Genomic DNA, 18,290 nt, shown 5'->3' with positions numbered 1-18,290 from the left:
CCCCCCTGTCAAAGGGTCACTCGACCTCTCACTGGTCTAGACTATACTGTAACTAAATTTTTCTGCTTTCTGAAAGATTCAAGGAAAAAGGGAAAAAAGAACTAGCCACAGAATATTTGCAAAATATGTGAGACAAGTCAATTATCCAAAATATACAAAAAATAAAAACAAAAGTCCCTTCTTAAAATTCAGTAAGAAAACAAAGATTCTGACTTTTACGAAGAGTCAAATACTGTAACCGAAGAAACCTCTCAAAGACCTACAGATACCAACTGTTAGGAATATTTCCTAACGCGAACTCTAGGCCAATGCAAATTCCCAATCAAGCCAAAGCAAAACAAGCCAAATTAAGAGATATCCAGGTTTAAAGTGAGTTCTGCACTCTCTTTAAACCTGGGTATCTCTGGAGGCGACCACCGGGAGGAAGGAAAAGAGACCATGTGTTCCTCTTTTGGGAGTTCACTTAAATATTCTGTGGGAGTGGTCCTGAGTCGTCGCCCCCCCCCCCCCAGGGAGGGGTCAGGACCTGGCCTGCTGGGATTTGGAATCCAGAGTGCTTACTCTCAGGGTCAGGGGGCTAGGACAGATGCAAGGGGCTGGGGCCTAAGCTCCCAACTTAACATCAACCAAGCACAAACTATGCTAAGGCATGATATGAACAGTATGAACCCTAGCACCCACCTCCAAAGAGTGGTCAGTAAAAACATCATCAAATGCATGACAAGATGTGAACAGGACCTCTCATTCATTTCTGACAGGAATAAAAAGGAGCGAGGTGACTCTGGAAAACGGTTTAGCAGTTTCTCACAAAACATACTAAATGGAACATATACACAGAGAAATGCTGATAAGAGCTTAAAATGTAATTAGCAAAACTTGGACAAAACCAAGATGTCCTTCAACAGAATGGACAAATAACCCATGGCACATACAAAGAATGTTATTCAGTGTTTGAAGGAAATGAGCAGTGTTAAGCACGGAAAGACAGTGTCATTTGAAGTGTGTATACTGGCTGCAAAGTCCATGTGAAAAGGCTACTATTGTATGCAAGATCCCAATCACACAGCTTTCTGAAACAAACCAGGAAGACACTGAAAGATCAGAGGCTTCAAGAGGTTTGGGAAACCACAAAGCATTTCAGGACAGCCAAATTAACCCTATATGACAATGTAATAATGCATATAACACATATTTGTCCAACCTACATAGTTACAAAAGCAAGAGTGAATCCTAATATGAACTGCTCGGTGGTGGTGGTGGTGTATTAAAACAGGTTCATCAATTATACAAATATACCACTTTAGTCAATATTTTTGACAATACAGCTATGGGAATACAATGACATGAGAAGTCTCTGACCCTTTCTATGAAGTGAATAGCGTTCTAAGAAACATTCGTCTTGCTGAAACCTTAGCATACTCCAAAATTAGACTTGAGCTCAATGCCCAGTCCACCTCTTCCTGAAAGTGACCTTGTAGAGAAACACAGCCTCTCATGTAAAGTTACTAAAGGAAAGAACTAGTTAATAAATATAAAGCATCTCACATATAATAAACCCAAAAGAATATTCATCAAAAAAAAATGGTGGCATGTGCCTATAATCCTAGCACTTGGGAAGCAGAGGCAAGAGTCCCACAAGTTTAAGGTTATCACCAGCTACATAGTGAATTTGAGGCTAGTCTGGTCTACATGGGACCCTGTTTCAAAAAATAATAATAAATAAAACTAGGCATAAGCCCAAAAGATAATACACCAGCTTACCTACAAAAAAATGAGAATTCCTCCCAAAATCCAGCAAACCAAAACTCTGAATATAATTTTAATGCAAAAATCTTAGGTTCATCAATATAACTTTTTAATTAATTCATTAGTCAAAATTAACAGAATAATTTTTCATGAAAAGAATACACACAATGAACACAGAAAATTCTAAAAAGTCATATTCAAAATTCCAATTCTCTAGAAAAATATATAAATCACTTCAAATAGGAACATAATGAGACAGAACACAAAGTAACGGAAATGCCACTTTAGCCACCAAAAGAACAGGAAGAGCTAATACTAAACCTTTACTTTCAAGTCTAGGGCTACCTCTCCAGGGTAGGACTCCAACCTCTTCCCAAGAAACCTTTATATTCTGCTTCTTTACGATTTAAAAAAAAAAATAACATTAAATACTCTGAAACTACAGAAAATAAACATGCAACTTTCTATGAATTGTGATAAACTTTTATTGTAATATTCTAAATAATGATCAATGTAAACACTTTTATTTAGACTAAAACAAAACTTTGGGGCCAAGTGGCATAGGTCTGTAATCAGAATACACAGAAAGCTGAGGCAGAAGGATCACAAGTTCAAGGGCTAAAAGAAAACACAAGGCTACCCTGTCTCAAGAACAAAAATAAGAAAAGGATTGTGTATACAGTTCAGTGGTAGAGCCCTTGCCTGGTATGTGTAAGGCCCTAGATTCAATCCCTATTATTGTAAATTAAATCGATTTTGATAACTAGAATTTTTAAAGAGAGTATTTTAAAACATCAATGTATTCCATGCAAATGCTTTGCAGGCAATCATGGACGTGCATGCTTGTCATCAATCCCATCTCCCAGGAGGCAGAGGCAAGAATCTGACTTCAAGATCAACCTGGGCTACATAGATTCCCAGGCCAACCTAAGTATGCAAAATACAATAGCCAAGTCACTATGAAGTGTTTCATTTCTCACTTGCACCTCTAAACTAACTAAATGACACTTTTAAATTATCTACATAAAAGATACATAGTAAACCTAAAACACGATTCTCCAATTATATTATTAAGCACTTCTTAAATATTTTTTAAAAATGTTTTAAAATTCATTTGGTAATTACAAACAGAACAGCTAAAAAGGATGAACATCAGCTCTCAAGAGTTTCTCTGGGCAGTGATAGCACACACCTTTAATCCCAGCACTGGTGAGGCAGAGACAGGCTGATCTCTTTGAGTTTGAGACTAGCCTGGTCTACAAAGCAAGTTCCTGGAAAGCCAGGGCTACTCAGAAAAACCCCGTCTTGGAAAACCAAAAACCAAAACAAAACAGAATGGTGGCCTTGGGTTCCACAACATCAGATCCAAATCATTTGGTAGAAAACAAGCTGTGTCTAAACACCTACGTTTTTGTCATTACTCCACGCACAATACACTAAAACTGTTGACACAGCATTTACATCGCAGCAGGTTTAGGGAATGTGGAGATGCTTTAAGATGTATAGAAGGATGTGTAGGTTGTGTGCAAACTGTACCTTACACAGCTGTGTCTGAAAATTTAAGGTTGTGTCTTCTATCGTTATTACAATGGCCATTGGAAGCCTAAAATCAAATTGAAATCATGTTTATTTGTCAAGTTTAAAGACTCTTCACTGTAGGAACATTAGGAAACACTTTTCTGACAAATATCTAGAAGCCAAAAAAATTTCAATAAACATACAATGTAGTATGAATTGACTCAATTTATGGAATAACTTCCTAATATGGAAAAATATTGACAAGGAAGTACACAAAAGCCATCTCTACGTGCTCAAGGATTTATAGGGACAGCAAATTACTAGGCATATTTAGGGTAAATGCTACCATTTTAGAAAATACAACTGTTTCCACTCAGTTCAAATAAGCAGATGTTGGTAGCTAAGAACATTAAAAAGCCTAAGAGAACTAAGTTTTCAAAATTAAGAAAAGTTCTTAAAGAGGCAAAAATTACTTGAACTGATACATTTCTTTATTATATAGCCTGAAGTTCTTGACACTGACACCAAAAATTGTCTGTGAATAACTTTTCAAAGCAGGCTGAAGTGGGAAGGGAGAGTTGTAAACCAGTTATTAGTGAGATTTTACTAAAATATTAGTAACAGATTTTTTCTTTTTTATTTATTTAACTTTATTTTATGTGCATTGGTGTGAAGTTGTCAGATCCCCTGAAACAGTTTACAGACAGTTGTGAGCTGCCATGTGGGTGCTGGAAATTGAACCTGGGTCCCCTAGAAGAGCAGTCAGTGCTCTTAACCGCTGAGCCATCTCTCCAGCCGCTAAAATATTAGTAACAGTTTTACAGTAAAGGGAAAACAGCATCACTGTTTGAAAACCTAAGAAGAGGCATCTCATGACTAACACACTAGTATTAAAATAGTAGCAATATGCTCAAGCTCTAAACATATGAAAGTTTGGAAACACAGCTGTAGTAGAGGAAAAGTACAGATATAAGGTTAACCCTAAAGACCAACTAGTTCAAATCTACAGTAGTAACTATTACAAAAGGTCACTAACTTATTAAACCACAACCTTTGCTCCTACCCTCAAACAACTTATCTTCTAGTCATTCTAGCAACACTTTAGAATCATGGCTGCCACTGAAGGTGCAGGCTTTACAAAAAACGGTTTCAATGCTTTGTGGTCATAACCTATCATTCTGAGTGAAAGGGAAATATTTCCATATTCCCAAGCATCTTGTGCTCCTCCACACCAAAAAACAAAAACAGCTGAAAAACCACAAAAACAGTATTGAAACAACAGGATTTTGTATCACAGAAACCATCACTGTAGCATAGGCCTGGATGTCTGAGGCAGAAGGATGCTCTCAAGTGCAAGCCCAGCTTGGGCTACACAATTTTGAGACAAGCCTGGAGCTGGAAGGAGGGGTGTAAACAGAAACATCTACCCCTATTAATCTACATTTTCAAAAGCATTCACGATGTAGTCATACTGTCCTGAAGAATGTTTATACAAGTGTCACCATTCAAGTCCACGCTCTAAAGAGGGAAGACAGCTAACAGCAGCCTGTGTGAGTACCACAGCCAACAAAGACAAGAGTTTCATAAAACTTTTCCACAGCGAGGGGACAAATCACAATGAGTAATGGGTTTGTCTGTTGAAATCACTTGTTCTAAGAGCACTTAGAGAGCAATGGATCTTAGAAGAATTCACACGCTGGGTTTTGCTTTGTGTTGTTGTTGTTTGTTTGTTTTAAAGTGCAAACCTCACAACCAAAGTCCAAATGAGAAGCAAGATTCCTTAGAGCGAATACCCTTCCAGGGCAAGCTCACTCTTGCTTCACAGGGCAAAGCAACTTTCATGTATGATGAAAGTCAGTTCAGCTAACGTGTCCGGGAGTCATTTAAAAAGAGAATTTACTGTCGTTCACTTCGTCTCTATTTTTTTCCCCCTGAAACGTTCCACTGACTCAAGGATGGAGTGCTCCACTGAGCTTTGTACCCTGAGGCAAAGGAGCAACAAGAAAAAGGAGGTGGTTTTACAGGTGGCTCCCGGGTTAGAAAACAATTGGGAGGAGTCTGTTCTAGCAACCGTGCCTAAGTTAGTGCTGCAGCAGTAAAGGTTTGCGGCTGAAGCGAGCGCAATTACCCAAAATACAACCACACAAACGAAACCGCTTCCAGACCTGGGTACTTGTACCTACATTATTAATCCACTTCGAATCCCAGCACTTCACACTCGCGCTTCCAAATTCAAACCGCCAACGTTAACAGTTCCCGGAACGACACCAAAACCAGTAAAGCCCTTTTCCATGTCCCCGCGTGAATTGACAAAGGGAGAAGTCGGGCATTCACACTCGCCCAACTTTACACTCAAGACAGTGTAGTGACGGCAAATAAAGACAGCAACTCCCCACAACGCTGTTCCCACACCACACCGAAGCCCTTTGTTTCTACTCCCCGCAAACGTAAATGGAACAGAAGCCGAGAACCTCGGCGTTAATACTGAAGGAAGGAGGTAACAAAAAGTCAAAGGAACTTAACGGAAGCTAGAGGCAGAGATAACTAGAAAGGTCGATAGAAAAAAAGTAGGAAAGGCAACCCAAAAGGAACCACTTCAAGGGCTGCCAAGTGACAGGAATCTGGGCCCACCAAGCCGAGTTAGGACGGAAATCCGAAAAAGAGCTAACGGGGAGGGGGGGCACAATGGGGCGGAGAGTCCCGTAGCTAGCGGGGCGACACCGAGCCGAGGGCGGCCAGGAGGTCCGGGACGGGTGGGGAGGAAGGGCAAAGGGCCGCCCGGAGCTGGGAAAGGAGTTCGGGCGAGCACCCGGGTGGGTGGCAAGTTGGTGGAGCGCGATGGGGCACTGTGGCGCCTGGAGCCAGGAGAAGAGGGTCTCGGGGGATCTCCGGGTGGGGAATGGCTTGTCACGTTGCTTTCTCTTTGGAGAGGAGAGCGGAGGCCGCGGAAGGCAGGTGTGATGGAAGCGGCCAGGAACCCAGCTCGACGAGGCATCGGAGCCACGGCGCAGCTGAGACGCAGGGAGGGAAAAGGCAGCTCGAGAGGGAGAGGAAAAGGATGGAGAGGGGGCGGGAGGGGAGGCGGGGGGCTTCACTCACAGTCCAGGTGCTTCTTCTTGGGGCCCATGATCTCGTGGGTCGTGGCCTTGCATACTGTCTTGGAGACCGCGGAGCCCGTGACACTGTGCTGGGCCGCGGTGATTCGGTCCGTCAGGCTCTGGCCAGACATCGCGGCGGCTCGTCCGCCAACCCCCTTCCGCTCGGCAGCCGGCGGGGCCTGGGACCCCCAAGCGCCCGAGGGTCCCCACCCCCCACCGCACCCCCGACCCCCACCGGCTCCCGGCCCGCCCGCTCGCCCGCCGGCCTGGGGCGGGGCTCAGGGCCGCGCGCCGCCACCCGCCCGCAGAGCCCCCGGCTCGCGTGTCCCCCCCGCGGGCTCCTACACCCGGTCGGGGGCCACTCCCGAGCCCCGCGCCTCAGCCTCAGCCCACCCCCTGGCCGGGATCAGCTGGAGCCCGGTCGGGCCAGAGGGACAGGCAGCTGCAGGGAAAATGGCGGCGCCAGGCTCCTCCTCGGAGCTTTCCGGGCGGCCCCGGCGTCACGTGACTCGGGTCCCGCCCCCTGGCTCCCTTCCTCCCGCCCCTCGCTTGCTTCCCTTCCCGTTCCTCTCCGGCGCGCGCCCCCCCTTTCTCCTCCTCCTCCTCCTCCTCCTCCTCCTCCTCCCTCCCTCGCTCGGGCGAGGACAGAGCGGGGCGGCGGCGGCGGCGGCGGCGGCGGCGCCCGCGCGCGCGTGCGCGCGCCCGCGCGACGTGGTGGAACCCGCCCTGCGGGCGCAACAGGAGGCCCGGCCCGCGGGGGCGGGCGAGCGGCTCGCCGCGTCACGTGACGCGCCCCTGCCAACAGGTCGCCCCAGGCGGGGCCCGCGTGTCACCGGGGTGGGGGGTGGGGGCTGCTCGCAGCGCCCCGCGTCCCCTCCCAGGCCTGGACGTGACAAAGAGGTGAGGCCGCCGCCGGTGCTCAGCTTCTCCCCGAGGTGGAGGTGTCTGGGCTCGCCGGGCAGCTCCGCGCTCAAGTTGGCGACGACCCCGTGGCCCTCCGCTTGTCGGAAAGGACATGGCCCCACCCAGGCTCTTCGAGCCTCCAAGCAGGCCTCTTGGCTGTGGGTCTATTCCATTACACATACACACCGGGTTTGGTTTTTTTATTTAATATCAGAAAGGTCTTTTTGCACCCCTTCGTTTTCCTTGAGAGTGTTGGAAATGTCGCCTACTTTTGTTTATCTGGACTGCTAAAACGCCCCACAGACGTTCCTGCCAGTCTAAATTTAGATATCAAGCAGCCCGCCATTCATTTTCTACTGTGTCCAATACGACAGGAAACACATAGCTTCAGTGGAATTTGAAAAGGGAAGTAGTAGGGTGATGTCAACCGTGATTAACTTGACCCTACAAGGCTGACAACTCGGGACATGAAAGGTCCACACCATAGAAGGAAGTGAGCCTGGTCGGTAAATGGAGAAGTCCCATTCAGGGAGTCAGACATCAGTACCTGCGATCTCCCCTGGTTTAGTCTTTCTTCCCTTTGGCCTCTTTTCTCCTCTTGTGTGAGCCAGATTTCCATGGAAATCTATTGATGCTGCCCGGTAGGCATTTTAGAACAGTAGGACATCCAGAGACTCCGATCTATGAAACCCAGACGATCTATTAACAAGGCCTTTTAAAATGTTACTAATGCTCTCTACGTTTAGAGAGCTCAGGCTTAGGGATAAATTTTCAGTTCTCTGTGAATGTTAAGTTACCATCGTGGTTATATGTAATCTTGCTAGTTTCAAATGAAATGCCAGTGTAGTCGAAATCTGTGTACACCATCTGCCAACCAAATCTAGAACAGTGTGCTTAAATCTGTTGACTCTCAAAAGATGAAAAACCTAATAGACATTTAAAATTGTATGTGTGGTATCAGGAATTCCATTCCCTTTTTTATTTTACACACACACACACCCCACTATGGCGTATGGCTGGTTGAAATCCTGAAACACCAATGCTTTGCCAAGAACTCACAGTTCTTAAGCCTGCAGGTTTCGTTCTCAGCAAACCAGCTTGAAATTTCACAAAACTGTAAAACTCCCTTTGGTGCATCTGCAGTCCATCTGTAGTTTGGTGCCCCGTGTTTATCAGGCAGTGGAATGGCCAGATTTTTTTTTTTTGCATTTGCTTATGATGTGCATGCATGTATGCACGTTCACATGTTGATGCACATATGTGAGTACAAGTTTTAATCCATTATAATCCCTTTATTCTCAAACTGTTCTAATAATTTCTTAGCTAATTTCTCTATTGTTGTTTAACCCTCCGGTTGACAGTTTCTGAACCTATAATGGGTTTATTTGTCTGGGCACTAAAATTGTCTACAAATTCTATGCAGATTGTGTCTCCAAAATGTGCCCACTCAACCCCTACCCCCACACCACCAATCAATGCGTTGGGACTTAATTCCGCACGCCTTTAATCCCAGCACTTGGGAGGCAGAGGCAGGGGGATCTCTGAGTTCGAGGCCAGCCTGGTCTACAAGAGCTAGTTCCAGGACAGGTTCTAGAAACTACAGGGAAACCCTGTCTCGAAAGAAAAAAAAAAAAAAAAAAGAGGTGTGGCCTAATGAGAAATGTGTAGATCATAAATGGATTAATGTTAATTAAATATAAGAACTTTGAAGTTCCAATCCTCCCTCTCTCCCACTTTCTCTTTTCCTTGTGCCCTAGAATAATTAAACTCTTGATTTTGGACCTCCTAGCTTCCAGAACAAATCTATATATGTTTATCAAAAATTACCCAGTCTTGCCAGGCAGTGGTGGTGCATGCCCTTAATCCCAACACTCAGAAGGCAGAGGCAGGTGGATCTCTGTGAGCTTGAGGCCAGCCTGGTCTACAGAGCCAGTTCCAGGATAGCCAGGACTACACAGAGAAACCCTGTCTCCAAAAACAAAAACAAAAAAATTGCACAGTCTATAGTAATTCTGCTATAGCAACTAAAAAAGTAAAACGAACTCCACTGTGGCTATCCTAGAAGATAAGAATCAGGTCTCTGAGCCATGGGAACAAGACTCGATGATCTACCCTGACCTAACTACTTACTGAGCCTCATCTGTTTCCATTCTCCTACACGTATGCTGCCTACTACACTTAGGAATACCAGTTTGTTTTACAGACTAATGGTAGTATCTGTACTTAGTTCCTTAATTACTGTGTGGCACTAGCATGGGGAGGGGAAAGAGAGAGACTTATGGCTTGAATCTGGGTCGTCCCCTACAGGATCACGTGCTTTATTTTCATTCCTGGTTCTGGGGCTGGAGAAGACTACTGTAGTAGTCTTCTAAACTAAACAAGGAGGTCACTTGTTTAGTTCCCGATCGCCCGGCTAGCTTAGACCCGAAATAATCACACAGAAGATTAAATCACTGCTTGGCCCCTTAGTTCTAACTTCTTATTGGCTATCTCTTACATCTTAATTTAACCCATCTCCATTAATTTGTGCATCACCATGAGGTCTTGACCACCAGCAAAGTTTCAGCATGTCTGACTCTGGCTGCAGCTCCATGGCGTCTCTCTGACTCTACCTTCCTCCTCCCATGCTATAGGCCAAGCCAGTTTCTTTATTCATTAACCAATAAAAGCAACACATAGACAGAGGGACCTCCCTCACCAGACTACGTTCTATTCTTGAAGAGAACCAGAGTTCCGTTCCCGGCAGCCATGTTGGTTGAATCATAACATCTCAAACTTCAGTTCCAGGGTATTTAATGCCCTCTTCTGGCTTCTGTAGACACATGCATATACACACAGAGAGTTCACAGGAGCCTATAAATAATTTATTTTTATTTTTTTTAAAAGAAAACCTAATTTTTTCAAAATACATACCAATCCAAGTCCCCACTCCCTCCCACCTCCCATTCCCTCCACTTATCCCCTCCCCCCAACACACCACCCCTTATTCACTCCTCAGAGAAGGTAAGTTGGCACATTGCTTTGGGGAAGATCCAAGGCCCTCCCTACTATATCTAGGCTGAGCAAGGTATCATCCAAAGAGAATAGGTTCCCAAAAAGCCAGTATAAGCAGTAGGGGAAAACTGGTGCCACTGCCAGTGTAGGGGCCACTGGTAGTGTCACGAATAAATATTTTTTTAAAAAAAATAATAAACACCTGGTCCTCGCCTGATAGCATTGCTTGGGAGGTTGTAGGGTGATGGAGGTAGGCCCTAGAAGGTAGGCCTTTGAGGGTTACCTGCTACTTCTGGTCCTGCTACTGCTTTCTGGTCGATCCTTCATATTAGGAGCTCTGTCACACATTCCCACCAGCACAGCCCCGCTCCACATATTTCCCATTCCTAATAGATGGGATGAAACCCCCTGAAGCCAGGAACAGAAATCTGTTCTTGCGTCGCCGTGGCCAGGTGTTTATCATAGCAAGGAGAAAAGGGACAGATACCTACCCTCAAGCCACTGCTAACAGCTGGTGTGAGCAAACCTACAGCCTAATGATGGTGGATGGATGAGTGGAAACACACGTACTTAGACAGACAATCGCTGCAAAGCTTCCATTGATCAAGTCTGCCCACATTTTTACAAATAGATCATCCATCCTATAATTATCTGTCGGAGGCATCACCCTTACTCGGTATTTTGTTAATTCCCTCTTTCAGAAAGTATGTACTGAACATTGACTGTGTGTCAGGCACCAATTTAGACGCTGTGTTCTGTTCTAATGGGGAAGCCGTCAGTTCTTTGGGAACTAACCTATTTTCTATTTCAGTCACCAATGTGAAGGCATGTTTGCTTTACAAATGAGCAGTCCCCAAACAGAAGGAAACAACGTGAAAGCACATGTTAGTTTCTTGGCTCTCTTAAATAAAAAATTATGTTGGAGAAAGTCCTGGAGTCCAGGAGGAAAGAGCAACAGGTTTTTTAAATTTTGTTTTGTGTTTTTTTAATGCCTCCAATGTACTACAAACACAGGAAAACTTTTTCATGTAATTCTTCTTAAAATAATTGCAAAAGGTATTGTATTTACCTAATACAGGAATACAAACAAGCCCAATAAAGTAACCGTCCTAAGTCCCACAGATTCTAAGTGGCAGAAACAAGATTTAGGAACTTGTTCTCTATTATGATATACAAACTATTTAGCAGTAATTGAAGCAACTGACAATAGAGATTAAATTCATTCAACACATAGATGTTGTCTATGTTCAGTGTGCTGTCTTGTTGAATGTTATAATGTAGAGACAAACATGGTCTCTGTTCTTAAACTTTGGTGGAATAAGGGTTGTATTTGTAGGCTTCAGTGTTTTGTTCATTTATTTTGAGATCGGCACTTAGTCTGTAGCCCAAGATGGTCTTGAATTTGCATTTTAGCCCAGGCTGGCCACAAATCCATGTTCCTCCAATCTCAACTTCCTGAGTACTGAGATTACTTACATGTACCATCACCTTTGGCCTGTTCTTAAACTTTTATAAATCTTGAAGCCTGGAAAGATGGCTCAGTAGTGAAGGAAATTGGTTGCTTTCCCAAAGAACCCAGGTTCAAAGCCTAGCACTCACTTCACAGTTAACAATGTCTGTAACTCAAAGATCTGACATGCTCATACAGACTTACCTGCAGGCAAAAAAACCAATGCACATAAAATAAAAGTAAATAAAATTTTTTAAAAAGACAAGAAAATCTTCTTGAAGTAGGAATTAAAATGCATGCCTGACCTTAAGATCCTGATAAGCCTATGACCTAAAAGTAAGAAAGCGAATCTGGCATGGTGGCACACACCTTTAATTCCAGAACTTGGAAATTAAAGAATTGGAGGCCAGTGATGTCTACATAGTAAGACCCTGTCTCAAAAAGAAAATGAAGAGAGTGACCAGAATTTTTATAGTTATTACTTCATTTAAACCTATCTCGAGGTCTAAAGAGAGCCTCCTCTGCCCTCACTGTCCTCAGACACTGTTGTTGTTTTCTAAATTAGACCCCTTTGACATTGTATTAACTAGGTTGATAACACCAGCAACTCACTTCTCCCTTATCTTTAGCTACTTACTTCTCTACTTAATGAGGCAGCCAAGTGAGTAAAAGATCGCCTTATGTAACCCCTTTCCTTTGTAACAGAGAGCTCAAGCAAGTACTCCATTTCAATTGAGGGAGACTAATTCCAGCTCTCAGCATACATATTGCAATAATATTAGCATGCTAGCGTTGATTACTTTTTCTGTGCCAAGCATGTAACGGGCATTCCTCCTGCACTCTGAAACAGCTTCATGGCTTCAAGGAGCACAGACATCTGATGACCAAATGGTTTCTTTCTTCCGCTAAGCATGCAGTTAGACTGTTTCCTGGCCACCTTTGTGATTAGTTGGGGCCAAATGCCTGATGTCTGTCCAAGAGGACACGGACTGAAAATGATGCTGGTTTGGGCCATGAGCCCTGAAAACCTCTAACATGTGTTCAGCATTCTTTGTTCTCCTACTCCCAGCTGAATAGAGGCTTCAGAGAATTAAGAAGTTGAAACCATAACATGGAAGACACCTGGAGTTTACAAGCAAGTCACTGGAGAAAGGTTGGCCAGGAGAGCTAGCCGACCAGGAGCGTCTAGAGTAAAGTAATATAGTTGTTCATTAAAGAATGACTGAAACATTTCAAACTGTTATCTGAAATGAATCTTCTTATACTGTGTGGCCCTATAACATAATTCAAGAGCAGGTGTTATTAATCACTCTTCCTGCTAATGCCTGGCTATTTGGAGCTTTTGTGCTTTATATGAACTTTAGGATTCTTTTCTTTTTCTTTCTTTCTTTTTTATTTTTTGCTTGCTTGTTTTTTAAGACAGAGTTTCTCTGTGGAATAGCACTGACTGTTCTGAAACTCACTTTGTAGACCAGGCTGGCCTTGAATTCTCAGAGCTCTCTGCCTACCTCTGCCTCCTGGGTGCTGGGATTAAAAGTTAGTACCACCATACCCATCTAGGATTTTTTTTTTCTTTTTTAAATCCTGTGAATAATACGACTCGATTTTCGTAGAGATGTCATTGAACCAGTAGATCACTTTCAATGATGTGGCTATTTTGACAGTACTAACTCTGACATTTCATGAATATAGGACATTTATCTTCTAGTGTCTTCAATTTTGTTCTTCGTTGTTTTAAAGATTTGTATTGTAGAAGTTTTCCTTGTTTAGGCTTTTTCCCAGTTGTGATACTTAATCTTGATCGTCAACTTGACAGGATTTAGAATCACCACTGTCTTAGTTAGGGTTTCTATTGCTATAAAGAGACACCATGACCATGGCAACTCTAATAAAAGAAAACATTTAACTGAGGTGGAGGCTTACAGTTTCAGAGGTTCAGTTCTTTATCATCATGTTAGGAAGCATGGTGCTGGCTACATCTTGATCGGAAAGCAAGAAGTTGACTGAGAAACCAGGTAGTATCCTGAGCATAGGAAACTTCAAAGCTGGTCCCCACAGTGACACACTTCCTCCAGCAAGGTCATAAGTACTCCATCAAAGCCATACCTCCTAATAGTGCCACTCCCTATGGGGGCCAATTACATTCAAATTACTACAACCATAAAAACAATTCTCTGGGCAGGACTGTGAGTATTTTCTAGGACAGGTTCATTGAAGTGTGGAAGATTACCCTAAATGTGAGCCAGGTTCCATGACCTGGGGTCTCTGACCAAATAAAAAATGAGAAAGTAAAAAAAAGTGAGCTGGGCAATGGTGGCGCATGCCTTTAATCCCTACTCTTGGGAGGGAGAGTCAGGTGGATCTCTGTGAATGTGAGCCCAGCCTGGTCTACAGAGTGAGTTCCAGGACAGCTAGGACTGTGACACAGAGAAACTGTACTGAAAAATAAAGGGGGGGGGGGTGGGCACTGGGCAGCAGCATCCATCACTCTACTTCTGACTGTGGATACAATGTGACCAGTAGCCTCAAGTTCCTGTTGCCATCACATTCCTGCAAGGATAGACTATATCCTTGAACTGCAACCCTAAATAAGCCCTTCCTGCCTTAATTTGCTTCTGTCAGCTATTTTATCAGGACAAGAAAACAAGTAACTAATACATTAAGTATCTATAGGCAATGGCTTTCTGGAAAGTGCTTCCATAGCCCCAAAGATAATAGCAAGATTGACAGTGGGATTGCATCCAGTTAAAAATCTTCTGTGTAGCAAATACATTGATTAATAAAGAGATTGCTAAGAGAAAGGGGCGAATCTCTGTTAAGTATACATCAAATATGGGATTAATATCTGTACTACAGAAGGAATTCAAAAAGTTAAACACTAGCAAATCACAATAAATAGGCAAATAAATTTAATACATGGCCCTCAAAAGAAGTACAAACTGCCAATAAATGTGTTAACATCCTTAACCATCATGGAAGTGCAAATCAAAAGGTACGGTGAGGTTCCATGTCCTCTCAGTCAAATGGCCATCACGTAGGAAACAAAGGCAAAGAAGGATGTGGAGTATGATCCATGCGTGTGAGGATGAGAAGCAGGGAGTGTGATCAAAGTGTGTGTGGCAACCCACTACTTTGTCCAACAAATGCGCACTATTTTTAAAAAGACAAATGGAGGACTAGAGCTTTAATCTGAAGCTTCTCAGGGGACGAGCCTGGCTTGAGCTCCCACTGTGGTGGCTCAAGCTTATGATCCAATCAACAAGGCAAAAGCGGGAAGATTGCCGTGAGTTTGCTGCCATCTTACTCTAAAGAAGGAGTTCATGTCTCAAAATCTGAAGGAGCAAAAGTGAGAGAAAAGAGGAAGAGAATTTGGGGGGAAGGGAAGGAAAGATCATTTTATATAAAGGGAATAGTAAAATGACTCTTAGCCAAGAACAAGTTGAACTTGTTTACATAATAGAAGAACAGTGTGGCCAGAGAGAGCAAAGAAGAATTAGAAGCTCAGGAGCTGACCTCGGGGAGTTGCCAGGATAGGAAGGTTTTTATCAGGCATGTTGAGAACTCCAGATGGCATAACTAGGTAGCTGTGCAATAGGAATAGCTGATGGCTGGAGAAGGTTCGAAGGATCTTCCCGTCTAAGAACACTGGGATCATATTCTTCTCTGCATGCGTCCCCCTTGGTCTTGCGTCTTTATCATCTTGGCTATTGTATCCTTTCTTTGCTAATGGACCCCATTTTTCTTAGGGTTGTTCCTGAGACCATAACTCAACACTGACCAGGCATGGGGCTAATTCCTCAGACTCTGGTAAGGTTAAATGATGACTACAAAGATTTTAAAAAGAAAAAAAAAGATACTTGATTCTCTAGGAAAGGTCTAAGTAGTTTATAACACATAGTTTTATTGTCTTTTTTTAACAAAAAAAATCTAGGGCGATAGTTTTAAAATGCCTTTAAAGGTCTTGTTTGTTATTGTCTGGGCAGATAATGCTATATATAATCAGATACATGCTTCTCAGTCATAAACACTGCTTCACAGCCAATGTTACGTCGGATGGTTTACAAATGAACATCCAGCCAAAATAACAAGAATGCCTGGTACTTGTAGAAGTCAGGATGGCAATCATGAAAAGGATGTACAAGTGTAACTTATCAAATGTGCGAGGATCTGAAAACTATGGTATTTCTTCTAGACTGCAGAGAAGGTTGGCTGAAGAGGAGTAAGATGTGAAGCATACATTAATAATTGGTAAAAATGGATCAGTTGTATCTTCCATGGTGTGCAAGCTTAACTATCAAAACCTTATTTACTTATTTTAGTTTGTTAAGACTGTAGGCCAGGCTGGAACTCATAACAGTACCCCTTATCTGTGCGTCTCAAGTGCTGGGACTACAGGTATGAGCCACTATGACCCTGTCTAATACTTTTAAAATTGCTTGTTAATTTTAAACACAAATGAAACATATTAAGATTATATGTCTTCTCCAACTCCTCCTCAGTTCCCCACTCCTACCCCCCACCCTAAGTATACTTTGTTGAGACTTAAAGTTCACCGAAAGTTTGAGTATAGAGCACTGGTTTCCTATGTGGGGGGATAGTGTCCCCACACTTGCACACCCTTCCCCACTGTGACACCATAGGCTTCAGAGTTGCATTTTGACAAAGCATGTCACTGATACATCATTGTTACCTAAAACACAGAGTTTACACTAGGCTCCACTCTGGATACTGTACATTCTATAGGTTCTAAGAGATACATGATAATCTGAGTCTTCTTACAGCACAAGTGTATATCCCTGCTCTGAAAATCCTCTGTGCTCAGTCTGTCTACCTGTTGCTGAGGCTAGTACAGCATTTCACTGATACCAGAACATAGGTGCGCTCTAGAAATCCCCAGGCCTTCCGTACCAGGCTGGGACTGCTGAGACAGCCAGCCTCATGGACTGGTGGCTGTCAGATTCTCAGCCTCTCTAGTGTGAGGACAGCCACGGCTGGACTACCCAGACTATACCGTATAAGCCAATCTAATAATCTCCTTCTAATGTAAATTCATTCTGTTGATTCTGCTTCTTCTGTTCAGACTATCACTTGCTTTCCCTCTGACGTCACTGTTTAACTGATCCAAAATGTCTTGTTGATGTTTTCATTTGTTCAACTTTTGTTTATTTGGCGATTTTTTTTATTTATTTGGCATTTGACCTGTTACAATAAAGTAGTAACTTCTAAGATATGTATGTTCAAGCTGGAATGGACATTGGAAGTCTTTGCATATTGATTTTTAATTGCTCGTGAGGTGTTCAAATGGAGCTAGCTCTCTAAAATACCCAAGGATCCTCATGTAGCCTCCAAGAAAGATACTAATGTGTCAGACGAGGCAAGCGCATGTATGAGTAGGGAAGTCATGAAATTATGCAGGTTAACTGAGAACAAGCTAAAGGCAGAGTAGTCTTGGGAAATCCCTGCCTTAAAGAGACAGCATACAACTCTGCACAGGCACTGAAGCTAACAGCTGCTCTGGTAAAAAGCAAAGTCTTACCTGAACCTTTCCCATTGCTCAGATAAATTCATCAAAGTTCATTACCTTTTACTCTTTTACACCTACACCTCCTACACCCTAATTAACTGAAGCAATTATATTATATAACCTGCTCGTCCTGGAGCTTCTTAAAAAGATGTAGACTTTTTACCAGTAGAATAAAGTGGCTCAGACTGGTGTGTGTGTGTGTGTGTGTGTGTGTGTGTGTGTGTGTGATGTGTAGGTGTCAAGGCCAGAGGTTATCACTTTGCATCTTATTTTTTGAGATAGGGTCTCTCACTGAACCTGGAATTTTACCGTTTGGCTGTACTGGCTCGCCAGCAAGCCCCTGGGCTCAGCCTGTCCCCCCCCTTCCCCCCCCCCCCGCACAGGGATTAAAGACACAGGCTGCCACACCTAGCCTTCACGTGAGTGCTTGGGATCTGAACTCAGGTTCCCATGATGCTTGGGCAACAAGCACTTAACACACTGAGCCACCCCCCCAGCCTCTCAGTGATCTCCTAGCTGTCTTTTAAATAAGGTTCTGTATGTTATTCAGTAAATCAGATGTTTAAATAGATCATTTTAAACAAGTACATTTGTATTCTAACTGATAATCAAGAAACAGTTTTGAATATCAAATTCTAAACTTCTGAAAATAGAACTAAAATGTGAGATTCTACAAGTTGCCAAGACACAGTATTATATCTTTATGCTACAGTAAAGGAGGGGCAGGAAGGACACATCTGCCAAACTTATAATTAAGTCACTTTGTAACTGATATGGCTTTAGTATATAAGGGAATGCTTGTAGGGATTTTTAATCAGATAAAAATAAGGTCGTTGCTTTTTCTATACCAATTAACATAGTTGACATTTAGCCAGATCTTCCCTGGTCACTGCAGGGGATGTACAGTTTGTCCTGATTCTGTGGGAATGAAAAATGAAGAGCTTGGCATGAGAAAAAAATGTGAACCCAAAAACATGTTGTCAAATATAGTAAGTCAGATTAAGTCGATTGATTTAGTAAAGCACACCCTATGCTTTCGAGAGAACAAAACAGGAAG

General features: G+C 43.1%; 1 protein-coding gene across 12 annotated transcripts in view; it reads right to left on the bottom strand.

Moving 5' to 3' along the window:
• The window catches only part of Picalm (phosphatidylinositol binding clathrin assembly protein), an 80,005-nt gene extending 73,414 nt beyond the window's left edge, over window positions 1-6,591 (bottom strand). For 7 of the 12 annotated variants that reach the window (XM_038313372.2, XM_038313365.2, XM_038313369.2 and 4 more), the window contains exon 1: window positions 6,364-6,589. In XM_038313372.2, coding sequence (XP_038169300.1) covers window positions 6,364-6,493 — 130 coding nt within the window. In that variant the 5' untranslated portion in view covers window positions 6,494-6,589. Of the gene's footprint in view, window positions 1-6,363 lie in introns of all 12 variants that reach the window. The other 5 variants (XM_038313364.2, XM_038313366.2, XM_038313371.2 and 2 more) reach the window with 2 other exon arrangements.
• Between the last annotated feature and the right edge of the window lie 11,699 nt (window positions 6,592-18,290).

This window comes from Arvicola amphibius, chromosome 12 (genome assembly GCF_903992535.2).
Source record: "Arvicola amphibius chromosome 12, mArvAmp1.2, whole genome shotgun sequence".
NCBI lineage: Eukaryota > Metazoa > Chordata > Mammalia > Rodentia > Cricetidae > Arvicola > Arvicola amphibius.
The sequence above is the reverse complement of the archived record's forward strand: the minus strand, read 5'-3'. Positions and strand labels throughout refer to the sequence as shown.